At 44.8% G+C, this 20,974-nt stretch overlaps 1 protein-coding gene and 1 pseudogene across 2 annotated transcripts; one reads left to right on the forward strand and one right to left on the reverse strand.

Moving 5' to 3' along the window:
• Positions 1-703: 703 nt before the first annotated feature.
• Positions 704-14,387, forward strand: LOC144368422 (Fc receptor-like protein 3). Of its 2 annotated transcripts, none has more exons than XM_078027276.1 (10): positions 704-899; positions 1,589-1,870; positions 2,209-2,487; positions 3,982-4,260; positions 4,627-4,740; positions 8,998-9,025; positions 9,847-9,965; positions 10,514-10,582; positions 11,391-11,422; positions 13,838-14,387. In XM_078027276.1, exons 1-10 carry the CDS (start codon positions 803-805, stop codon positions 14,126-14,128), a joined length of 1,590 nt encoding a protein of 529 aa, XP_077883402.1. In that variant the 5' UTR covers positions 704-802; the 3' UTR covers positions 14,129-14,387. The 2 variants fall into 2 exon arrangements, with proteins under 2 accessions (XP_077883402.1, XP_077883403.1); XM_078027277.1 differs by lacking the exon at positions 13,838-14,387 and adding an exon at positions 11,507-13,576 and having other exon boundaries at positions 709-899.
• On the reverse strand, positions 14,323-19,350 carry LOC144368739 (BEN domain-containing protein 3 pseudogene; annotated as a pseudogene).
• Between the last annotated feature and the right edge of the window lie 1,624 nt (positions 19,351-20,974).

The following is a 20,974-nucleotide window of genomic DNA, read 5'->3' on the forward strand; positions in this document are numbered from 1 at the left end:
TAGTCCCCTCTTCCAGAACAAGGAAGAATCTAGTATGGAGCATGTGGAAAAATTGGTGGAGGACATTTGCAGGCGCGTACAGGGCTGTAGCTCTTTTCTCATGGGGAGAATTGAGAGCAAAGAAAGAAATGACAGGGAAGAATTGAGTATGTCCTCCGCTCTTTGCAGACTGGCTGATCCTCCAGGTGCCATACCCGGTCTTTGAAGGAGATGATATAGATCTGAGATGCCTAGGGTGGGAAGAGGAGAAAACACATAAAAAGATTTACTACAAAGATGGAAAACAACTTCCTGATGGTGATAACTCAAAGTTCTTAAGATTAAATTCAGTCCGCCAAGACGAGAGCAAATATCATTGTGCTGTTTCTAGTTGGAATTTGTTTTGGAAAAAAACTTCAAAATCCCTAAGAATCCAAGTTCAAGGTAATGGTTGAACGCCTATGGGTTTAGGTTTTGGCAGTGAAGCTGTGAGGATCAAGGGAGGGTGTTTATCAGTGGGGATTTCAAAAAAAGTTTCCATGGGCCATGGGAGGAAGACGGTCCCCACTTCGGGGTGCTGACAGCACAGGTAAATCTGTGCCCCGTTCCCTAAGGATTGTGTTCCTTCTCTCTAGAGCTCTTTCCACGTCCTGGGCTGAAAGCCAGTCCCTCCCAGCCCATCGAGGGAGGCCCATGGACTCTGACCTGTGAGACGCAGCTTGCTTTTCAGAGGTCACAGGTCCAGCTCCAGTTCTGCTTCTTCAGAGATGACCATACCCTGGGGTCAGGCTGCAGCAGCTCCCCAGAGCTCCAGATCCCCACCATGGGGAGCGAAGACTCGGGGCTCTACCAGTGTAAGGCAGAGGCAGCAACTCCCAGAATCACGAAAATGAGCCGGGTGTCCCGTGTGCTTGTGCAGAGTAAGTGTTACAGGGGCTGCTTGCTCTTCCAGAGCTGGGGAGAGGAGAACAGTTCAGGACACCCCCTGCCCCTAGGGTGGTTGATGTCAAGAGAGGCTCCATCGATTATGGTATCTTTCTCTCTTTGGACTCAGTATTGGACCAACTTCCCTAGGACCCTCTTTTCCATCTAAGCCAGGCAATAGTAATTATCCATCAGTTACTGGGTGCCCAAACCGGACAACTAGAAGCACCATTGACCAAATGCTGTCTGAGAAGGTCCCGATAGTGTTTTCATAGTAGACTTAACCTCACACCAAAATCATCAGAAAAGGGGAAGATGACTATGGACTGGAATAGTCAGAGAAGAATGTGGGGGCATGGAAGAGAGACTGGAGAACCCTTAAAGGATGGGGAAAGAGTTTGGATTCTGAGAAAAGTCACTTCAGTACTCTTATTCTGTTTATAAAATGTGATTGCAAACAACACCGGGTTTAAGATCATGGGCCTGGTGCCTGCATTTCCCAAGGATAGGACCTGTTGTGGGAGTGGGAAGGGGTACTGATCTCTTTATAAAATTAATTTCTTCTTTCCGACTTTGGACCCATTGCATCTATGACTACTGGCCTATTCCTGGCGGCTCCAGACTTTTCCTTGACTCTGAAGTGCTTGCCATCAAAACCCTCCCGTGTTACCTTGTGTCTCCCCAGGAATCCCTGTATCTGATGTGAATCTAGAGATCCAGCCCCCAGGGGGGCAGCTGATTGAAGGAGAAAATCTGGTCCTTATCTGTTCAGTAGCCGCGGGCACAGGGAATATCACATTCTCCTGGCACAAAGAGGGAACAAGTCTGGGCAGAAAAACCCAGCGTTCCCTGTTGGCAGAGCTGCGAGTGCCCGCCGTGCAGAAGCGTGACACTGGGAGGTACTACTGTGCGGCTGACAACAACCACGTCCCCATCCTCAGCAAGCGGATCACCGTCACTGTGAGAAGTGAGCTCCTGATTCCTCCCTACCACCCTTGTTTTGCAAGCCAGAGCTGAAGTTCTCCATCAGCCCTGAAGTTTTGGAAGCAGGCAAATAAACAGAGGCGAAGATCCAAAAAAACGACCCCTGCCGCTACAAACGTGGCAAAATGAGCAGAAGATGCTTTGCTCCATGGGGAGAGGACTTTGGGATGATGGGGACAGAATTCTCCAGGGCTACTTTTCTGGGTTTTAGGACAATGCTTCTGTTCGTTAGATTAGGAAAGTGCAGGCAGTGGGGAACAGAAGTGACCAAGGGATATATCTATTTCTAAGCTCTTCTGACAGCCCTTCTGTCTCCCTCAGTTCCAGTGTCCCACCCTGTGCTCACCCTCAGGGCTCCCAGGGCCCAGGCTGTGGTGGGGGACTTGGTGGAGCTTCACTGCGAGGCCCTGAGGGGCTCTCCCCCGATCCTGTACCAGTTTTATCATGAAGATGTCACCCTGGGGAACAGCTCGGCACCTTCTGGGGGAGGAGCATCCTTCAACCTCTCTCTGACTGCAGAACATTCTGGAAACTACTCCTGTGAGGCCGACAATGGCCTGGGGGCCCAGCGCAGTCACCGAGTGAGTCTCCACGTCCTAGGTAAGCAGTTTGTACACACAGTAGTCCAGACACGGACTTTTAGATACACGAGCTGCAGCGATTACTGGCAAGGAAACATCATTCCCTGCCCTGATCATGATTTTCTTCCTGCCTGCATGCACCTTTTATTTTATTTTATTTTTTTAAAGGTGGTGGTGCTGGGATTTGAACCCAGGGCCTTGTGCATGTGAGGCTAGCACTGTACCAGCAGAAGCCATCTTTCTTGCAGCCAGTGTTGGCTCATATTTCAGGTCTAATCATTGCCATTCAATGAATGGTCCCACATCCACACTCCCTCCCCTTGAGTCAGTCTGTAACACAAAGCAGAGCTTAAGATCCTTCCCAAGTGTCTCTTGCCAGTGAAGCACACAGCTTCAATCTAAAGCACTGCACACAAAGAGAACTGTCTCATTTAAGTTTCTTCATCACTTAGCAGAACCAGCAATCTTCTCGTTCCTATTCCACATGAATGGTTTTTCTATTCTCATTTGCTGTCCTATCTCTAGAGTCATCAATGAATGTGGAATTATTGTTGCTAGTGTTGCATCTGGATGTTTTTGGGCCAGTCTAGATCAATTAGTTCCGTGGCCAATGATTGGGCAACTATTGAATGTCATGCAAAGTCCCAGCAACTGGAAATACAACACAGGAAAGATAAATCCCTGTTCTTATGGAACTTAAATTCTATTGGGATCATCTGATATATGACAATGATAGATGAATGGATGAATGGATAGAGGGATGGATGGATGGATGGATGGATGGATGGATGGATGGATGGATGCACGGACAGATGGATGATAGAGGGATGGATGTTAGACAGTGCTGAATAGTAATAGGAAAATGAAGTCAGATAATTGGGTGGAGAATAATGAGGTCCTAAATTAGATAGGTATGGAACCATGTCTTGATCTTAGAGCTAAGATTCAGCAATAGGAATATCCTAGAAGTAGGATTTTAGTTATATCTGTTAATAATGATAACTTGCATTCATTGATCACTTTACATACATGATTCTTATTATAATAGTTTGAGATATAATTTATTATTAGCTCCTTTTTAGAAATGAATAAACAGACTTAGAGAAGTTAAAGTTTTTAAAAATCAAGAATACAGCCAGGCATGCCAATAATAATACCTGCTACTCCAGAGGCTGAGGCAGGAGGATTGCAAGTTGGAGGCCAGCCTTTGCAACTTAGCAAGGCCCTAAGCAACTTCTCAAGACCCCGTCTCAAAATAAAAAATAAAAAGGGCTGGGAATGTAGCTCAGTGGTAAAATGCTCCTGGACTAGATCCCCAGTACCTAAATAAATAAATAAGTAAAGTAAAAATCAAGATCAAAGAGTTAACAAAGGGCAGAATCAGGATTCAAACCTATGTTTTTCTGAATCCAGGTTTGTGTTCCTACTATGAACTATGCAGAATACTCTTTTATTACAGTTTCTTGTACACATGCTTATACAAAACTGCCAATGAACTATTTTCCTCTCTCAGTTCCAGTGTCCAGCCCTGTCCTCACATTCAGGACTCCCAGGGCCCAGGCTGTGGTGGGGGACATGGTGGGGCTTCACTGCGAGGCCCTGGGGGGCTCTCCCCCGATCCTGTACCAGTTTTATCATCAGAACGTCATCCTGGGGAACATCTTGGCGCCCTCTGGGGGAGGAGCATCCTTCAACCTCTCCCTGACTGCAGAACATTCTGGAAACTACTCCTGCGAGGCCGACAATGGCCTGGGGGCCCAGCGCAGTGAGGTGGTGGCACTCAGCATCACAGGTGAGTTAGTGGCACCTGAACTAGAGGCCATAGTAGTAGGCAGTAAAACATTCCTCCAGTGGACGGTACAAATTCTATCAATGGCCAAGTTTCTGAACACGCCCACCAAGGTGTGGAGCAGCTTGAGATTGATGCTGATTTCATGTGGGAAGGGGAAAGGGAATAAATTGTAACCTTAGATGCGGGTGACCACCTTTAACATGTCATTGTTTTGAAAGTCACAAATTATACTAAAGATAATTTGAATGGAGAAATCAGAAACTGGAAAATTACCTGCCCTGATAGATCTTAGCTCCACTTGCATGTTTTTTTGACTAGATCCAAAACTTTTGCCCTTGAAACTCAAGTATATATCTTGGCTCTCAGGGAATTCCAGGAGAAGAATTGTTCTTATGACCACAGGACTCACTGGGGGATTGCTCCTCATCCTTGTCTTTGCTGCTACTTGGCTGTATCGCATCAAGAGCCAAAAGAAACCAGGTAGGTGTCTCTGTCTTAGCCCTTAAGGCTGTGACTTTGGCCGTTGCTATATTTATTTGGAGTTGGGTAGTGCATCCTGTAAAAGCCAATTATTCCTCCTAAGTACTAGTCCCTCAGTTTTACAGGCAATAGTAACAAAAAAGGTAGCATAAAGTTTTCAATGGGATTTTTTTACCTCTTGTGTTTGAGATGAATTATGTATCAGAGCTTTGCTTTCAATTAAAATTTGGAAAATTAAGCACTTTACTGTTCTACCTGCATTCCAAAGTCTACTGAAAACAAAAGGGCCCCAAAACCCCTTCACCATTTGTAACAAAAAGCAGGTGATCGTCAAAAGTGCAAATCATAAGCCAAGATATATTTGAATAGCAGTCAACTATAATGAAATTTGGATAAAACTAATAGAGAACAACTGAGAGGAGATTAAAAATTCAATTGCTGATTGTTGGTTGTACATAGATATACAATTGCCTTTTGCATGTTAATCGTATACTCTGCAACCTCACTAAACTCTTTACTTAGTTCTAATATCTGTTTTGTAGGTTTCATAAAATTGTCTATCTAGATGGCATGCTGTCTACTAATAAAGACAGTATCACTTTTTCCCAGTCTTAACCTTTTATTTTTCTTTCTTGATTGCACTGTCTAGAACCTTTTATGTAATGTTGAATAGAACTGGTCAGAGCAGACGTCTCTGTCTTGTTCCTGACCTTAGGAAAAAAGTATTCAGTTTCTTACAATTAAGTATTTTGCCAACTGTCGGATTTTCATAGACTCACTTTATCTGGCTAAGCAAGTCCCTACTAATTCCTAATCTGTTTAGAATGTTTACAGGAATAGATATTTGTCAAGTGCTTTTTCTGCATTGATTAAAATAATCAGGTGATTTTCTGTTTTCAGTCTTTTAATAAGGCTAACTTTGAGTGTTCAAGCCATATTATATTTCTAGGGTCTTTATCATGATGGTTGGATTTGATTTGCTAAAATTTTATTAAGAATGCTTGTATCTGTGTGTAAGAGGGAGTTGGTTGATATCTTTCTCTTCTCTTGCCTTTATAGGATTTGCTGTCAAAATTGTAGCCACCTAGCTAACCCTTTCAGTATCCTCCATTCTTCTTTGTGTGTTCACATTTCCATCTCGTATCATTTTTGATCTGCCAAAAGGGATTCTTCTAACATTTCTTACAGTTAAGTGTGCTGTCATTACTAAATTCATTTATGTTCTTACTGATTTTCTGTATACTATCAATAATTGAGATAGGGAATTGAAATCTTCAACTGCAAGTGTGAATTTATTCATTTCTTCCTGCAGTTGTATCTAGTTCTGCTTTGAGGATTTGATGCTCTTTATGAGCTGTGTGAATATTTAGAAACGTTACGTGTTTTTGATGAATTGAAAAAATTTATCCTTACAAAATGACCCTCTTTACCAAACCTCCCTGATAGTATCACTTACTTTGAAATAGTTCTTGTTTAATACTAATGTAATAATGAACTATGATTAATACAATTATAAATATTAGCATGTTAACAAATATAATCACTGATAACATGGTATTTATTTCCCTGTCCTTTTGATTTATCTGTGTCCTATACTTTAGTGTATCTTTTTTTAATAATTAAAATGTGATTAATTCCTTCTTTTTCCTTTCATCCAATATGAGAGTCTCCACCTTTTATGAAAGGTGTTTAGACCATCTGTAAGTTAAATTTTATTTTATTTTAATTGTCATATAATACTTATTTATGGATACAATATTATAAGTCAATACATGTACATGATATGTATTGATCAAATTAGGATAACTAGCATTTTTATCTCCTCAAATATTACAATTTATATGTCTTGGGAATTTTCAAGTACTTCTGTAGTTATTTCTAGAAGCATAATAAATTGTTGTAGACCATAGTTACCCCACAGTGCTACACAATATTCTAATGAATCCCCCCATCTAATCTCTGTCTAACCTCCCTCCCCACTACCTAGAAGAGGGCATTAGAATCTCACTGTTGAAGTGGATAATGTTCAAAAAGCAGACTACTCGGTTACCACAACACCAGGAAGGAGGAGTGTACTGACTATTTTATGTGATCCATGTGAACAGAAGGCCGGGGGTGTTCTGTCCACCAGGTCTAGAAGAAGTGCTGTTGTTTTGTTTTGCTTGTGGTGCTGAGAATCGAACCCAGGACTTCTTGCATGCCAAGCAAGTGCTCAGCCCTTCATTCGCATCCTGAAGAAGTGTATTAAACAGCAGACTCACCGAGAAGTGGTGACAGTTCACCAGGAAGAGGGTCTCTGTCTTTCTCTTCTCAAAAATCTTGACTCCTGAATCCTCCACCCCATGGCAAAATTCCCTGTCCCGTTATTGACCATTTATCTCAGGAAGGAGCTCAAACTTTCCACATATTTCTAGAAGTGAAGAATTCTACTTCTTGCCTGAATAATTCCTACAAATTATCAAAAGAGGTAAAAAATGTGTCAATTCTATATTCAAACTACTTGGGTTAAAATTTTAGTAATGTCAATTGCTAACTTTTGTTTTTTTGTCGTTATAGATGGACAGCATGCGTTTATTTTATTTTTTAATTTTTATGTGGTGCTGAGGATCGAACCCAGTGCCTAATAGCGTGCTAGGCAAGCACTTTGGCACTGAGCCACAACCCCAGCCCATAACTTGCTAGTTTCTTGATATTAGGAAAGTCACTTATACTCTCCAAACCCCAGTGTTTTTCGTTTATGTAGTGGTCATAATAACAGTAGCTACCTTTGAGAGTGTAGGCAAACTGCTTAGTAGAGTTCCTGGCCCACATATCCTCAGGGAAGACATGGTAAATAGCCACCTCTTTACATCTCAGTTTTCTTTTTCCAGTGAGGAGATAGACTGACTTCTAGATCCAAACTCACAGACAAAATGCCCAGGGAAGACACTGGCTGTGGGTGGACGTGGGTTCTCATTGTCCTGAGGACAGAGACACAGGCCTAGGTCATGATCACACACTTCCAGCCTAACTCAGGAGGCCTGGCCCCCAGGGACTGGGCTTGAAGGCATCATTCAGTTATTTATCAAAGGAATCGGGGCTCGGGGTATAGCTGAGTTGGTAGAGTGTTTGCCTCACACGCAGGAGGCCCTGGGTTCAATCTCTAGCCACCAAAAAAAAAAAAAAAAAAAAGGGAATCAAGACTGGTGTGCTTACTCTGTGCAGTGACTGGTGTGCTCTAAAACCAGTGAGACAGATAGACTCAGATTTTTAAAAAGGCAAATGACAGGGATGTGAAACTGGGAACAAGTCCACACTGGGGCACGCCAGAAATTTTTCAGAATTTCAGTGATGAAAAACTGCCTTATTATAACTAAAAAGAAAAATATTTTTTTAAAACTGCCTTACTTTTAAGGCTGATAGAATAGGCTTCAACATTAAACTCACATGCAATCAATCACCTATTAGAAAATTGTCAATTTGTCATTTTTTTTTCAGTCCTCGAGGTATATACTTTAATTTGTTCCATGGTTTAACCCACCTTTATTGAAAATTTTCAACTGTTAGGTATGGCTCTGTGAATGCAAAAAAAAAAAAAAGACTCAATTGGATAATGTTCAAAAAGCAGACTACAGGAAGGATTAAGGGAAAACCAAGACACAGATCAGGATAGTACACGTAATAATTAGTTCTTACAATATTACCCACTTCTATGTGCCTGTATCTAGGTAGAGTTGATGCAAAGCTCTGATGCAAGGGAGGAAAGATAAATTGAAATTATCCAGGTGAAAGAGACGGAAAGAAAAGGGACGGAGAAACTGCCGAGTGCCCAAGTGACGTGCGGTTCAGCGTTTCTGCAGAGGATCTGCAGGGTCACAGTTAGAGAAGAGCAGGGTAGAGCGTACCGTGAGAGTGCAGTTTGGTGTCAGGTCAAGCTGCAGTCACAGTGAATAAGTGGGTGTGGAGGAAGACCTGGGCCCCGAGTTAAATATCGCCTCGTCTCACTTCTGCTTCCTGGCCACAGCTATTTAGAATTTCTTTTCGCATGGCTGTTACGGATTGAAAAATGATTCATAACGAGTGTGATTCTGGGCAGATGTCCTCCAAGACCCCGCCTTCCCTATGTGTCCCATGACATGGGGGCATACAAGGTTATTCCCCAAGCTTGGCCATGTCTGAGATCTCACAGAGAATCTGACTTGGAGGAAGGAGTGTTCTGTCGCAGCCCACTGTCCACACAGCTCTCTCACCCTCAGTGTTCCTTTGTTCCTTTTGTAGGGAGACTTCCAGCCACGGGGACACCTAGGTAAGGTCTCGGATTCTTGTGCTGCTTGGGTTCATTTGCATAATCTGTTTATAACTAGATGATGTACATTTTTAAAGTTTTGAATGGACTTCCTGCCAACCTTGTAACGTTCTTACAAAATTAAAAAAAAAATGTGATCAGAAAACCAGTCCCACTCCTCTTTGGGGACAATACTGTGTCAGCTGACATGCCGAATGCAGGCTGTTGTCTGGGTTTATTTATCGACCTCCGAGCTGCAGCACAGAACTGACCGCTGACGTCTTAATGACGTCACCCTGCATAGGACCACCGTTCATCCACTCCCTGTTTCTCTCATTCCTTCACTCATTTATGAAGTGACACTAAACGCCAGTGTTAAATTAACAGTGCACAAGGAGGTGATGTTCAGAAAAGAGCCCACTTTTCTGAGGAAACTTCATAATATCTTACTGGGAAAGTGGAGTCTTACCACACGAGGTAGAAAATTTTAAAAAAAGACAAAGGTCAAGTTACATGGGAATGCAGAAGACCTTGCGTATCAACGTTTAAACATTGATATCTTTAAAAATAAGCTTAACAATTAGACAAATATAAGTTTTATCCTCCCAAAGGGACCTGAAGACTGTGTGGCTTCTGCCCTTGGACTTGGCCTCAGCTAGCTTCCCCTGGGGTCCATCTTGCACCACATTTTTCCCAATATTTTCTTGAAAGAGTCATGAAAAAGTGTCTGTAATATTTTTTTTTTTTTTACGTAAATCCTGCCAGGCTTCCTGGATACCAATTTCTCTGAGACTCTGTGTAACTCACAAACATTCTTCATCCATTATCTCTTCTTGTCCCAGTTACAGTCCCAGTGAACATCAGGAGACTTCTGGGTTTGGGCCCTCCAGCCTAGATGCCCAGGAGCTCCCCTACTCTGAGCAATTAGCCCAACTGGAGCTGCAGCCAGTGTATAGCAATGGTAAGGACTTCTTAAGGGACACAGGGTTCTAGGGAAGTACCAGTACACAGGAAGGACTGAGAAACGACTCAGGGCCCTTTCATAGCCAATTTAAATATGACATGCCTAACATTATAGGGATTAAAAGGCAGCTATAAATTTGGTGGCTGTAAAGGAGTATTGGTCTGATTTTCCTTACTATGATGAAACACCTGAGACTGGGTACTTCATAAGAAAAAAAGTTTTATCTAGCTCACATTTCTGGAGGTTCCAGAGCATGGCACTGGCATTGGCTCTGGCGAGGATGCATGGCAGATGGCATCACAATTTCAGGAGTGCACATAAGCAGGGAGATCGTGTGGCAAATAGGAATCCAGAGTGACGGGAGGTGCCCATAAAGACCTTTCCCTAGACCCCACCTCTTAGAGGTTCCACTACCTCCTCATGTCACAACGCAGGGGACCACTCTTCTGATAGATGAACCTCTGGAGAACAAACCAAATCCCAAACTAAACCATAGCAGGAGACTCTCAGAGGGGTGCCATGTAACGTCTTCTGTTTTCTCACAGTGAATCCTGAAGAAGGAAACCTGATTTATTCTCAGATCAGGAGCATCCCGAACACAAACGGAATTTCAGGTGAGATACCTTTCAGACAAGAAGAGGCGAGGTGGTAGGTGGCAGTGTTCTCAGATCCAGCCAAGGGTCTTTGATCAAAGAGTCGTCTCAAATGTGAGCTTAACATGGGAGACATGGCCTGCTTCTCCTGGGCCCAGTGTCTCTTCTCTGTCCTTGCCCACGTTTCAGGATGTGACTCTCATCATCTCTTCCCACGATCACTCTTTGTGGCAACAGCAGAGTTCAATAGGCATTTCTGGAAACCTGTTGCGTTGGTTTCGATGTCCGTTTCTCCTTTTCGAACTCATGGGCTCCTTGGTCATATGGACTGAGCTTCTGTCATCTCTGCCTCCTTGTAATGTACCTAATGTTTAATAAGAAGCCACTTTTCAATGAATGCTTGTTGTCTGAATAAATAAACAAGAGAGACACAAACAACTCTTTGGAAGGACAGAGGAACGCACAGTGAATTTTCTTAATGCTCCACTGCAAATCTTTGGCTTCCTGGGGAACTGCTGTGTGGTTTAGACGGCCGGCCTCTCCTCGAGCCTTCTCCAAATTCCCTGTGCAAAGAGAAGAGAGTGCTGTGGGCCCCTTCCTCCCAGATGGTCAATACGGCCACAGAGGTGCCTTGTTTTTTTAGTGTGCATATATCTTGTGTGTGGAGGGGAAAGAGTGCTTTTTTTCTGTGAGGACTTAGAAAAAGTCAGCAGAGAAAACAGTCAAGAGATGAGCAGGAGAGGTGGAGTGGACTGGGAATGCACTGTGAATAGGCTGTAAATTTGAAATGTAGAACTTAAAACTTTTCTTTGCTATCCCCATCCAACAGCCAATTCACCGCGGACGCCTAGGAACAGTAAGGTGAGATGCATTTCCTGGCCCTCTCTCTTCTCTGCTCTTCCTCATCTGTATTTAGGTACTTAAAATTTATGGGTTCTCCACCAGGAACCTGTGGTCGTTTATTCAGAATTGAAGAAGGCACACCCGGAGGACTCTGCAGGACCGGCCAGCCGAAGAGGCAGTGACCACGAGGACATTACAGAAAACTATGAGAATGTCTCATGGGCTCCAGCAGCCTCGGAGCACTAGCCCCTCACCCAGAGTGGCCCTCAGAGAGCCCAGGGAACAGCCGCGTGCCGTGGACTAGAGGAGGAGGACCGCCTAGCCAGGGTCACAAAGGCTTTACCTATAGAATTGCAGTAAATACACAGAAATCATTCTAAGGCTTAAGCATATAACTTCTGTTTTGCAGAAGAGCTCCCTAAAGGTTAAATAGGCCCAGAGAGGCTGTCCAAGGTCATATGCAAACAAAAGCAGGATCCAAATGCAGGTGTGATTGGCTCTGAAATCTGTGCTCTTAACTACTGCCCTACCTTGTTTTCTCGTCACGAGGATGACAATAGAATTCAGAAGGATCATACATGATACGGAAGGTGAATTACATGCTCTTCACCAAACAGGTGGCTTAAGCATGTATAAGTGATATTCAGAATGGACCGTAAGCCTGTAATCCATCCCACGATGGACTATTTGGCTTCTGTTCTCTCATTGTCTTGGTTTTGCATTGTTCATGGGTATTTTTTCTCTTCCCTCAGTGATCACTCTGTGTGCATTTTGCATCAAAATGTTATTTTTCCCTTCTGTCAGTATCTGAATGTTATTGGCAAAGTTTTCAGTCACCCTGGTTGACAGTGGTTAAAGTACTGAATTCATTGATCTCCTGTCACAGGATCCATCATGCAGCCTGCCTGTAGCAGCTCAGTTGTGCCACTTAACTGCAACACTTACAGTTTGAAGCTACTGAAGCATCAGTGCCAACCCCAGAATCTCAGGAAATCCAATGATTCACAGAACTAGAGCCCAACCTTCATGTTCCTCAGGAATTCTTTTTTTTTTTTTTAAATTTGTTCTTTTTAGATATACGGGACAGTAGGGCGTATTTTGACATATTCCATTGTTTATAGATACCACATCTTCTTTATCCATTCATCTGTTGAAGGGCACCTTGGTTGGTTCCATAGCTTTGCTATTGTGAGTTGAGCTGCTTTAAACCATTGATGTGGCCCCTTCAGTGCAGTATGCTGACTTTAAGTACTTTGGGTATAAACCAAGAAGTGAAACAACGGGTCAAATGGTGGTTCCATTCCAAGTTTTCTGAGGAGTCTCCATTACTGCTTTCCATTCACTCAGGAGTCCTGGTTACCTGAGCTGACAGTGGAGCAGAAGTTGCCAAACATTAACTTGTAAGCTCAGAGCAGAACTTCTCATCTGTCCCCCAGTTGGCTGAGAAACATTGTCTTTCATGGATTCAGAATAAAACAACAACATGCTGTTGTGCTTAAGTTTCAGGAGAATGGACAAAATCACTTAAAATTTCTTCAGAGGCAGAAAAGGAGTGACTGAAATGGTTAGCCTTGATCACCTGGCACTACACTTCTTACAGCTGTCAAAACAATAGGCCTTAAGAAGAAGAACCTAGTGAATTCCCTGCTGCATGGGAATGGATCAATTTACCAACATCATGGATTCTGCACCACCCATTGTTCGTCACTTTATGTAAATAACACAAGAGCACTTTGAAAACCTTGAAATAGTTCAAGCATAAAAGTCCACAGTGTATTTCAGATTTATGCCTGGGGTGTCAATAACGTAGACAATAGAAAGAATAACATGCAATCTAATTTGAAGCTTTTAATTTTAGCCTAATGAATTCAATCAGCAACTGAAGAAAAAAAATCCATTTTTTTTTCTTGTTGAAGAAATGTGTATTTTTTATTATGAGAGAAGGGCTTATATATCTTTTTTCATATTACTAGGTGCAAAACACAATCCAGGACAGGGGCCGGGCCTGTAGGAGGGATCAAATAATCCAAGTGGAATCTGTGTGTGCTTGAGTTTTCTCCTAATGCCTTTCTACTGGGGGCTCCAGGAAGGATAAATTCTTTGGTTTGAGGGGGAAAAGACATGTCAGTGGGTGCTTGTTGTAGGAAACCTATGATAAAAGGGGAAAAATTCTCCCATTGACTTTTTTTTTCTTATTTTTAAAACATTTTATATAACTCATAAAACAGTGCTTGTATAAAAATTCACACAAAGTTGCTAGAGAGCATACAATTTCCAAAAATGTTGTGGGTTTTTGTTACATTCAGTTTTCTAAAGATGCACTCAATTCAATGGTAATATGCAGACATTATGCGATATTTCATTATCTTTGGTAAAACTATTCTCATTATTTTGTCTCCTCACAGTATTAACTCTGATATCCGCTTTGTGCAGGGTCTGCTCTCACTAGGATGTCAGAAAACATTAAGGCTGGATCTACTAGAGGCAAATGTTCTCAACAGCAGGGACACCCCTGGCCCCCAACCCCACTTCAGAATCGTCACCACAGCCAGACAAGGCAAGAGCTCAATGACCTCCAACCAGGGGTCTCAAGAACCCTTGGGGGTAAGGTGGAAACTGAGGCCATCTCTACAGGAACCCAAGTGGCCATGCTGCGGTGTGGTCAGGCAGCAACGCTTACCAACTCTCACCATTTTAACAGCCAATCCAGTCACCACTAAGTAGATCCCATTGGTTGGTTGATAACTGCTGCTGATATGCCCCCTAACTTGAAAGGAAAGCAAGGTTTGGAGCCAACACTGAAGGGGGAGGGGCACACTCGTGCTAGTGACACAGACACCACTTGATTCCCTGTCAAACTTCTGTCGTCATGTAGACACGGCCATGTGAACTGAAGCAGGATCCGAACACTGAGTACATTCATGACTATCTTCATACATTCTTCAACAACTTACTAACAGAGAAAACCATGACCACTACCACCTACCGTGACTTACTATTTTACTTAACGTCAGAATGTGTCTGTGCTAATTCTTTAGTCCTTGGGATACAAGGCAGAAAATAATCCAAAACACAAACAAGTAAAAACCAAAGAATTAAGATGGGGAGAAGGATGGGGTGATGCCAACAGATTTTATGGAACACATTAAGTTCTTAAAAAAATAAGTATTTTGTACTTCTATTGCTTCATGTTAAAAAAAAAAAAAAACATGCCCACCGGAGCCACCTGTATGGATGCAGAAGTGAGGACACCATACAGACAGAACACAATCCAGGGGGACAGGAAACGCTCCCAGAGTGTGTCCACCTCTCTTTACTGAAAGGGACTGTAGGATATTGGGGGTCGGGGGGTGAGTTACACAAGAAGGGTGTTAAGGAAACCACCAAAATACAGTTTCCAAAAATTTAACATGCTCTAGGTAACAAAAAGACATATTTAATTTCTAGAACCTGTTGACTTCAATGTTAAGCAAACAGGAACTTTTCAAAAATTAACAATTGATTGTGCTTCTGAAGTTGCAGGGTCACATTCACCCTCTAGAAAGCAGGGCAATTTTCACATGGCTTGGAATCCTCTTGGATACATCCTAGAGACCAGAAAAAAATTCCATGGGACCCCCCCAACTAGTGGGGCCTGCAGGAGAGTGCCACAGCCATCTTTGGGTAGGGCGCATGCACATGTGTATGTAGTGGAGAGACTAAGGCAGAAAGAAAAGCCCAAGTGAGCAGGGAAGTGAGTCTGCTGGCTGCCCCAGTTCCTTCACAGGCACAAAGGCAAACGAGTATTCACTGAGGTCCCCTTCCTCTCACTTAAGTTTTCTAGTAAGGAGAAGTGTGTGTGTGTTTGCGTGTATGGGTGCGTGTGACAGAGTCACTAAGTCCCTGTGCATTTTTCAATTCCAAATTTTCAGGTTTGCAGTTTTAACAGAAATAATCTGTAAATGATACTGAAGAGTCATTTTTAAGCGGCTCAAGATTCTGTTATATAAACAAATGTCTACTGAGTGAAGGCAAAATTTATGTCATATAGCTACTGGAATTAAAGTTCTTAACTATATGAGGAAAATTCACAGGTTATTTCTATTATATCTGCATTTTAAGGTAGCAAAATATTAAACCATTAGGGTATTAAATCTGTAACCTCCCACAAGGCTTTATGACTATCCTGTGTGGGTCGATTTCCCAGGTCTCTGGTAAGATGCATCCAGTTTGGGTTAGACTGCTCCCTTTCTTTCTTCAGCATCTGGCCCCCAACATAGGGCAAGTAAAAGTTCAGTCTTTAAAGACCTGACCGGCTGGGGAGTTTCCCAACTGGCGCCCCTAGAGAGCAAACTGCCGGCTTGGAGCAGTGTGACCTTCCCAATCAGTGGGGAGGGGAGAGATGTACACCTAGAAGATAGGGCATGGGCCAGGGTAAGATAGTAGAACCTTCTAGAGGACCCAAGGGGAAAGTTCTGAGTGGACCTGGGAAGGGACATGGGAGCCCCATTTGAGATGACCTGTGCCCTTTCAATATCAGGTATCCTCAAGAGGGCCCCAGGCCTGGGCCTGCCCAGAGGCATAAAGATGCCATGCTAATGGGAGGAGCTAATGCTGAGGTCTGGGGAAGTCACCACACAGCTCCAAGACCTGCATTTTGTACAAATACCCGCACAGAAAGTAAACAGTTCTTGGTGAACTCAAAGAAGCCCACCCTTCAATCAACAGGAAGCCAAATGCTCACACACATTATTTTCCAAGAAAATGAATCTGCCCCTCCAATTAGCACCCATGTGTGGAGAGGGAATAGGGGGCCAGGGAAGGACACAGCTCAAATGGAGGCATTGTGTGAATGTGTGTTTCCAGGTCTATCTACATTCATATCATCATCCAGTGTTCTCATCTACAGAGTGAGCACAGCATTCTACTGACGCGCAGCACATCTCCTTCCCGGGGACCACAGCAGAAGGAAAAACTTGCACATCGTCAGAAAGGACTTCAAGCTATTCTTATCATCCCCTCTACTGCCATCCAAGGGGCATCGAGACTCCTCCAAAATCAGATGTCATAGACAAGGTCAGTAAAATCAGTCTCTATGCCACCTGAAGCTATGATTACCCATCATGCACAAACATGGCACTTCTAAAAAATTCATAAATCTCTGAATCATCTTTTAAAATCCCAGCAACTGAAATTATCTTACAGTACTTCACCTCAAATACTTAAAAAGATTTTCTAAGTAAAATGGCCCCCAAAGAGCCCAATGATTTTTTTAAAAAGGGGTTCATTTTAATTAAAAAAAGAAGAAAAAGTTAAAAAAATGGAGGATGTAAAGTGTGGGGAGAGGACCAGAAGCTGCTGAATTTGCATTTTGGATTGTGAGGGACAGGAAAGGGCACAATCAAGAAGAGAGGACCTACTCGGCTAGTCCCTCTGCTCACAGCCTGGCTCCTCCCAAACTCGGGCTGTGCCACCAGGGAATACAGGACAAAGTCAAGAGACCAAATTCAAGGCTGCTTTCTCATGGGTGGGTGGGTAGGTGTTTACGTGTGCAAATGTAGGAAGCCACTCCCCACTGACATAAGGTGCCTGTCTGTGGATACCATACACATGTTCCAAAGTGACTCGGTCCCAAGGGTGCCCATCGCTCAGCCTTTCATAACCCAAGTCTCTGGGCAGCCCACAGGCCCGTCACTTCTCCACTTTCTTGGCTTTCTTGAGGATGTCGCATTTTTTCCTGTTGGGACGGCGACACCGCTCGTCGATGCTGGGGATACATTCATAATGCCACACCTCCTCCATCTTCTCCACGGGATACACGGCCTCCACATAATGGCGGATGAGCCGCAGTCGCGTGGGGTCCAGCTGCTTCTTGTTGCAAGCCCCGGAATGGTTGTACTGCAGCCGGAGGTTCTCGGCAGTCAAGAGTTCGGGGAAGAGCCTGCCGAGGAGCCGGGCGGCAAAGTTGCCCACGGAGAGGCTCTGCTGCACGATCTCGCGCACCTCCTTGTCCCACAGCAGGTAGGGAGAAGGCACTGGGAAGTCGGGTGAGGGGACCACCAGCTCGTCCAGGGGGATCTTGCAGAAGTCCTTGCTGCTCCTTTCGGGGGGCAAAGGGGGCCCCTCAAACTCCTCTTGGAACCTCTCGGGGTTGATTGCATAGCTTGCCAGGTCTCTGCACTCAGGGCCTGGCACGTGGACCTTGCGCTGCTGCTGGTAGGAGCGCCTCTGCTCCGTGTCCCGGCGCCTGCAGCGCTCGTCCAGCTTGCCCACGAACTCCAGAGTCCAGACGCGGGTCATTTTTGGCCCGGGGGTAGAGCAGCTGCACGTAGTGGCAGATCAGCTTGATGCGGGCAGGGTCCAGCTGCTTCTTGCCCAGAGAGCCGCTGCAGTTGTACTGCTTGCGTAGGTTCTCGTGGGTGCAGAGCTCCGGGAAGAGGTGCACCAGCAGGCGGGAGGCGAAGTTGCCAATGGACAGGCTGCTCTCGTAGATGCTGCGCAGCTGCTCCTTGCTGAGCAGACAGTCGGCGCCTGGCACCTCGAAGTTCGGCTGCGGGATCTCCAGCTTGTCAAAGTCAATGGGCACTAGCCAGATCTTCTTGGAGCGCCTGCCCGGCCTCTCACCCTCGAAGCTGTCCTCCACCTTGACCACAGAGAGGTCATTGGGCAGGCTGGAGGAGTCGTAGCAGTCATCCCGCAGCGTCTCGCCCTCGCTGCCACCCTCCAGCCCCAGGCCCTCCAACTCGTCGTTGATGCGCTGCGCACACTGCTGCAGCCAGGCCTCCTCTTCCTGCATGTCGGGAAAGTAGATCTCTGTGTAGTTACGGATGATCTGCAGCCTCTGCGGGTCCAGCTCCTGCTTGCCACCGTCGCCTTAGCAGCTGTACTGCTCGCCCAGCTTCCGGTGGTCGAAGAGCTCGGGGAAGACCCGGTGGAGGAGGAAGACGGCGAACTCACCGGGCGAAGAGGCTTCATGCAGGAACTCAGTGAGGTCCTGCGTGTCCACCACGTGGTCTGAGGCGATGGTGCTGCTGCGGTCCAGAGACAGGGCCTCCTCCTGGTCCTTGCTGTCCAGGAAGTGGCCGGCGTCCACCTGCTCAGTTTCAAAGAAGCTGGTGACCTGGCCTCCTGGCTGGCTGTCCTCCATTTCCCGCTGGGCCCAGAAGCGGCTGAAGAAGTCGTTGAGCTGCGGCAAGCACTCAGCCTGCCACACAGCAGTGTCCTTCACGGAGGGGTAGTAGACTTCCACGTAGTTGCGGATGAGCTGCAAGTGCAGCGACTCCAGCTTCCGCTTGGCTGCAAAGCCGCAAGCGCTGCAGCCACGGGAGAAGTCCACGTCGCCGAAGAGCTCGGGGAAGAGCTGAACCAGCAGGCCAGGTCCCCGCCTGACAGGCTCTGGTCCACAATCTGCTTGAGCTCAGCAGCGGTGAGCTGGTACTCGGGGTGGGGGGGGTGGGGGGGTGGGGGGGTGCCTGGAATTTGGCCACCAGCTCGGAGGGGCTCACCTGCTTCTTGATGTGGCTCACTTCCAGGGAGAGCAAGTCCACCTTGCTGTGCAGCTGGGACATGTTGGAAGTGAGAGTGTTGAGCATGTAGAACATCTTCTGGATCAGAAAGTAGATGTTAGGGTCGCCGTCAGTGGCTGTTCCTGAGGCCCCGCCACAGTCCCGCTTCTGAGGGTCGTTCAGCAGGCGCAGGGGGGAGGGACTGTTGCTGGCATTGGCCTTCTCGAAGAGCTCATAGGTGTTGAGCAGGTCCCCCACCGGAGGGTTCTTCTTCTCCATGATCTTATGCGAAATGCCATAGAGAGGCTTCTTGTAGGAAGGGGTGGTGGCATCATTGCAGGGCTCCTCCTCCCCAGGCCACACGGAGCCCACATTCCTGCCTCTGCCGGCCTGCTCTCCGTTGCCCTGGCAGGGAGAGCTGTTTTCACGGTTCCGCATGCCTGCAAGGAGTGCCGTGATGAATCAGCCATGGCAATGGGGCCGGCATTCCTTCCCATCCTTTGCACTGTGGTTGCTTCTTCTATCAGCAGATAGAATTTTATTTGTCCACCTTTGAGTCTGAGTTTGGCCATGGCCATGTGACTTACTTTGACCTGCAGGCCCCTTGCAAATGTGATGCAAGCAGAGGTTCCAGAGCTGGCCCTCCCTAGCCCCTAGGAACTCTTTCATCATCCTGTGAACAAGTCCAGACAGGCTTCCCAGAGGGGAAAAAACTCCCATTGACTTTTGAGAGATAAAAGGTCTAGGGGAGAAAGTTAGGAGACAGGCAGTGTGCTACCGACATTCTCCAGGGGAACGTGTTGGTGGTGCAGGTAGCACCAAGGACAGCAGCCTTTGGAAAGGAGAGAGTTGGGGACAGGAGGTGGGGGAGCTACTGTGCACAGAATAGTTCTGAGCATAATGGGGAATGTCCCTACCAGAAGACCTTATTCAGATCCCCCAAACCAGGGAAATAGTGGTACCTGTACGTAGTCAGGGGGAGTCTAAGGAGTGTTAGTGGAGAGTCCCTAGAGGAAGCTGTTTCCAGCTAGTCAACAAGGTGACATTAGAGATTTTGGTATCAGGGGCATTATTAATTTCTTTCTTTGCATTCTATTTATTTTGTTTATAAGTTTATTGAATAACAATTTATGCAAAATAAATTACATGTATTTAAAGTGTACGCTTGGATGAGTTTTGACAGATGAAATCACACGAACGTAATCAAGATCCCAAACACTTTTATCACCTTCACAGCCCCTCCCCCTTGAGCAAAGATTGTTCACTTTCACCTCCATCCCATTCAATTACTGCCATGCTTTATGCTGTCATTATAGATTATCTTTTCTAAAAATATATATAAATGGAATCACATGGGATAGACTCTTTGGCGCCTGGCTTCTCTCACAAAGCTAAAAGATTGTGAGGTTCATTCATGTTGTTTCATTATTTATTTTTATTGCTGGGTAATATTCCATTGTATAGACATATTTGACGATGTACTTACCTGTTGATGGACGTTTGGGTGATTTCACTTGTCATTGTTAAAAATAAAGCTTGATATATATAAATCGTTTTGTGAACATGTTTTCACTGCCCTTTGTCAGATCCTGTGGAGTATAACTGCTGGGTCACATAGTAGATTCATGTTTAATTTTCAAGGCTGTGTGTTGTTTTCCTAAATAGCTACACAATTATACTTTCCCATGAATGGTGCATAATAGGCTCAATTGCTTCACATCTCTGTCAATACTTGAAATTCTCAGTCTTTAAATTCAGTCATTCTAAGGAGTATGGAATGCAGTATAAGGTGACATTATGATTTAAATTCTCTTTTCCCGGATGTTGAGCATCTCCTCAAGTCCTTATTGACTTTCTGTAGATCTTTTGTGATTTTTCTGTTAAAACCTTTCATCACTTCTTTTTTGGTAGTCTTTTTTATTATTTGAGTTGGCTGAATTCTTTATATATTCTGGTCTGATTTACATATTTATCTATAGCTTGATCTTTATTTTCCTAATGGTGTCTTTTGATGAGCAGATGTGTTTAGTTTTGATGTCATCAAATTTATGAATCTTGTCTTTTATGAGTTATGCTTTATGTCTCC

Source organism: Ictidomys tridecemlineatus, chromosome 11, assembly GCF_052094955.1.
Source record: "Ictidomys tridecemlineatus isolate mIctTri1 chromosome 11, mIctTri1.hap1, whole genome shotgun sequence".
Taxonomy (NCBI): Eukaryota; Metazoa; Chordata; class Mammalia; order Rodentia; family Sciuridae; genus Ictidomys; species Ictidomys tridecemlineatus.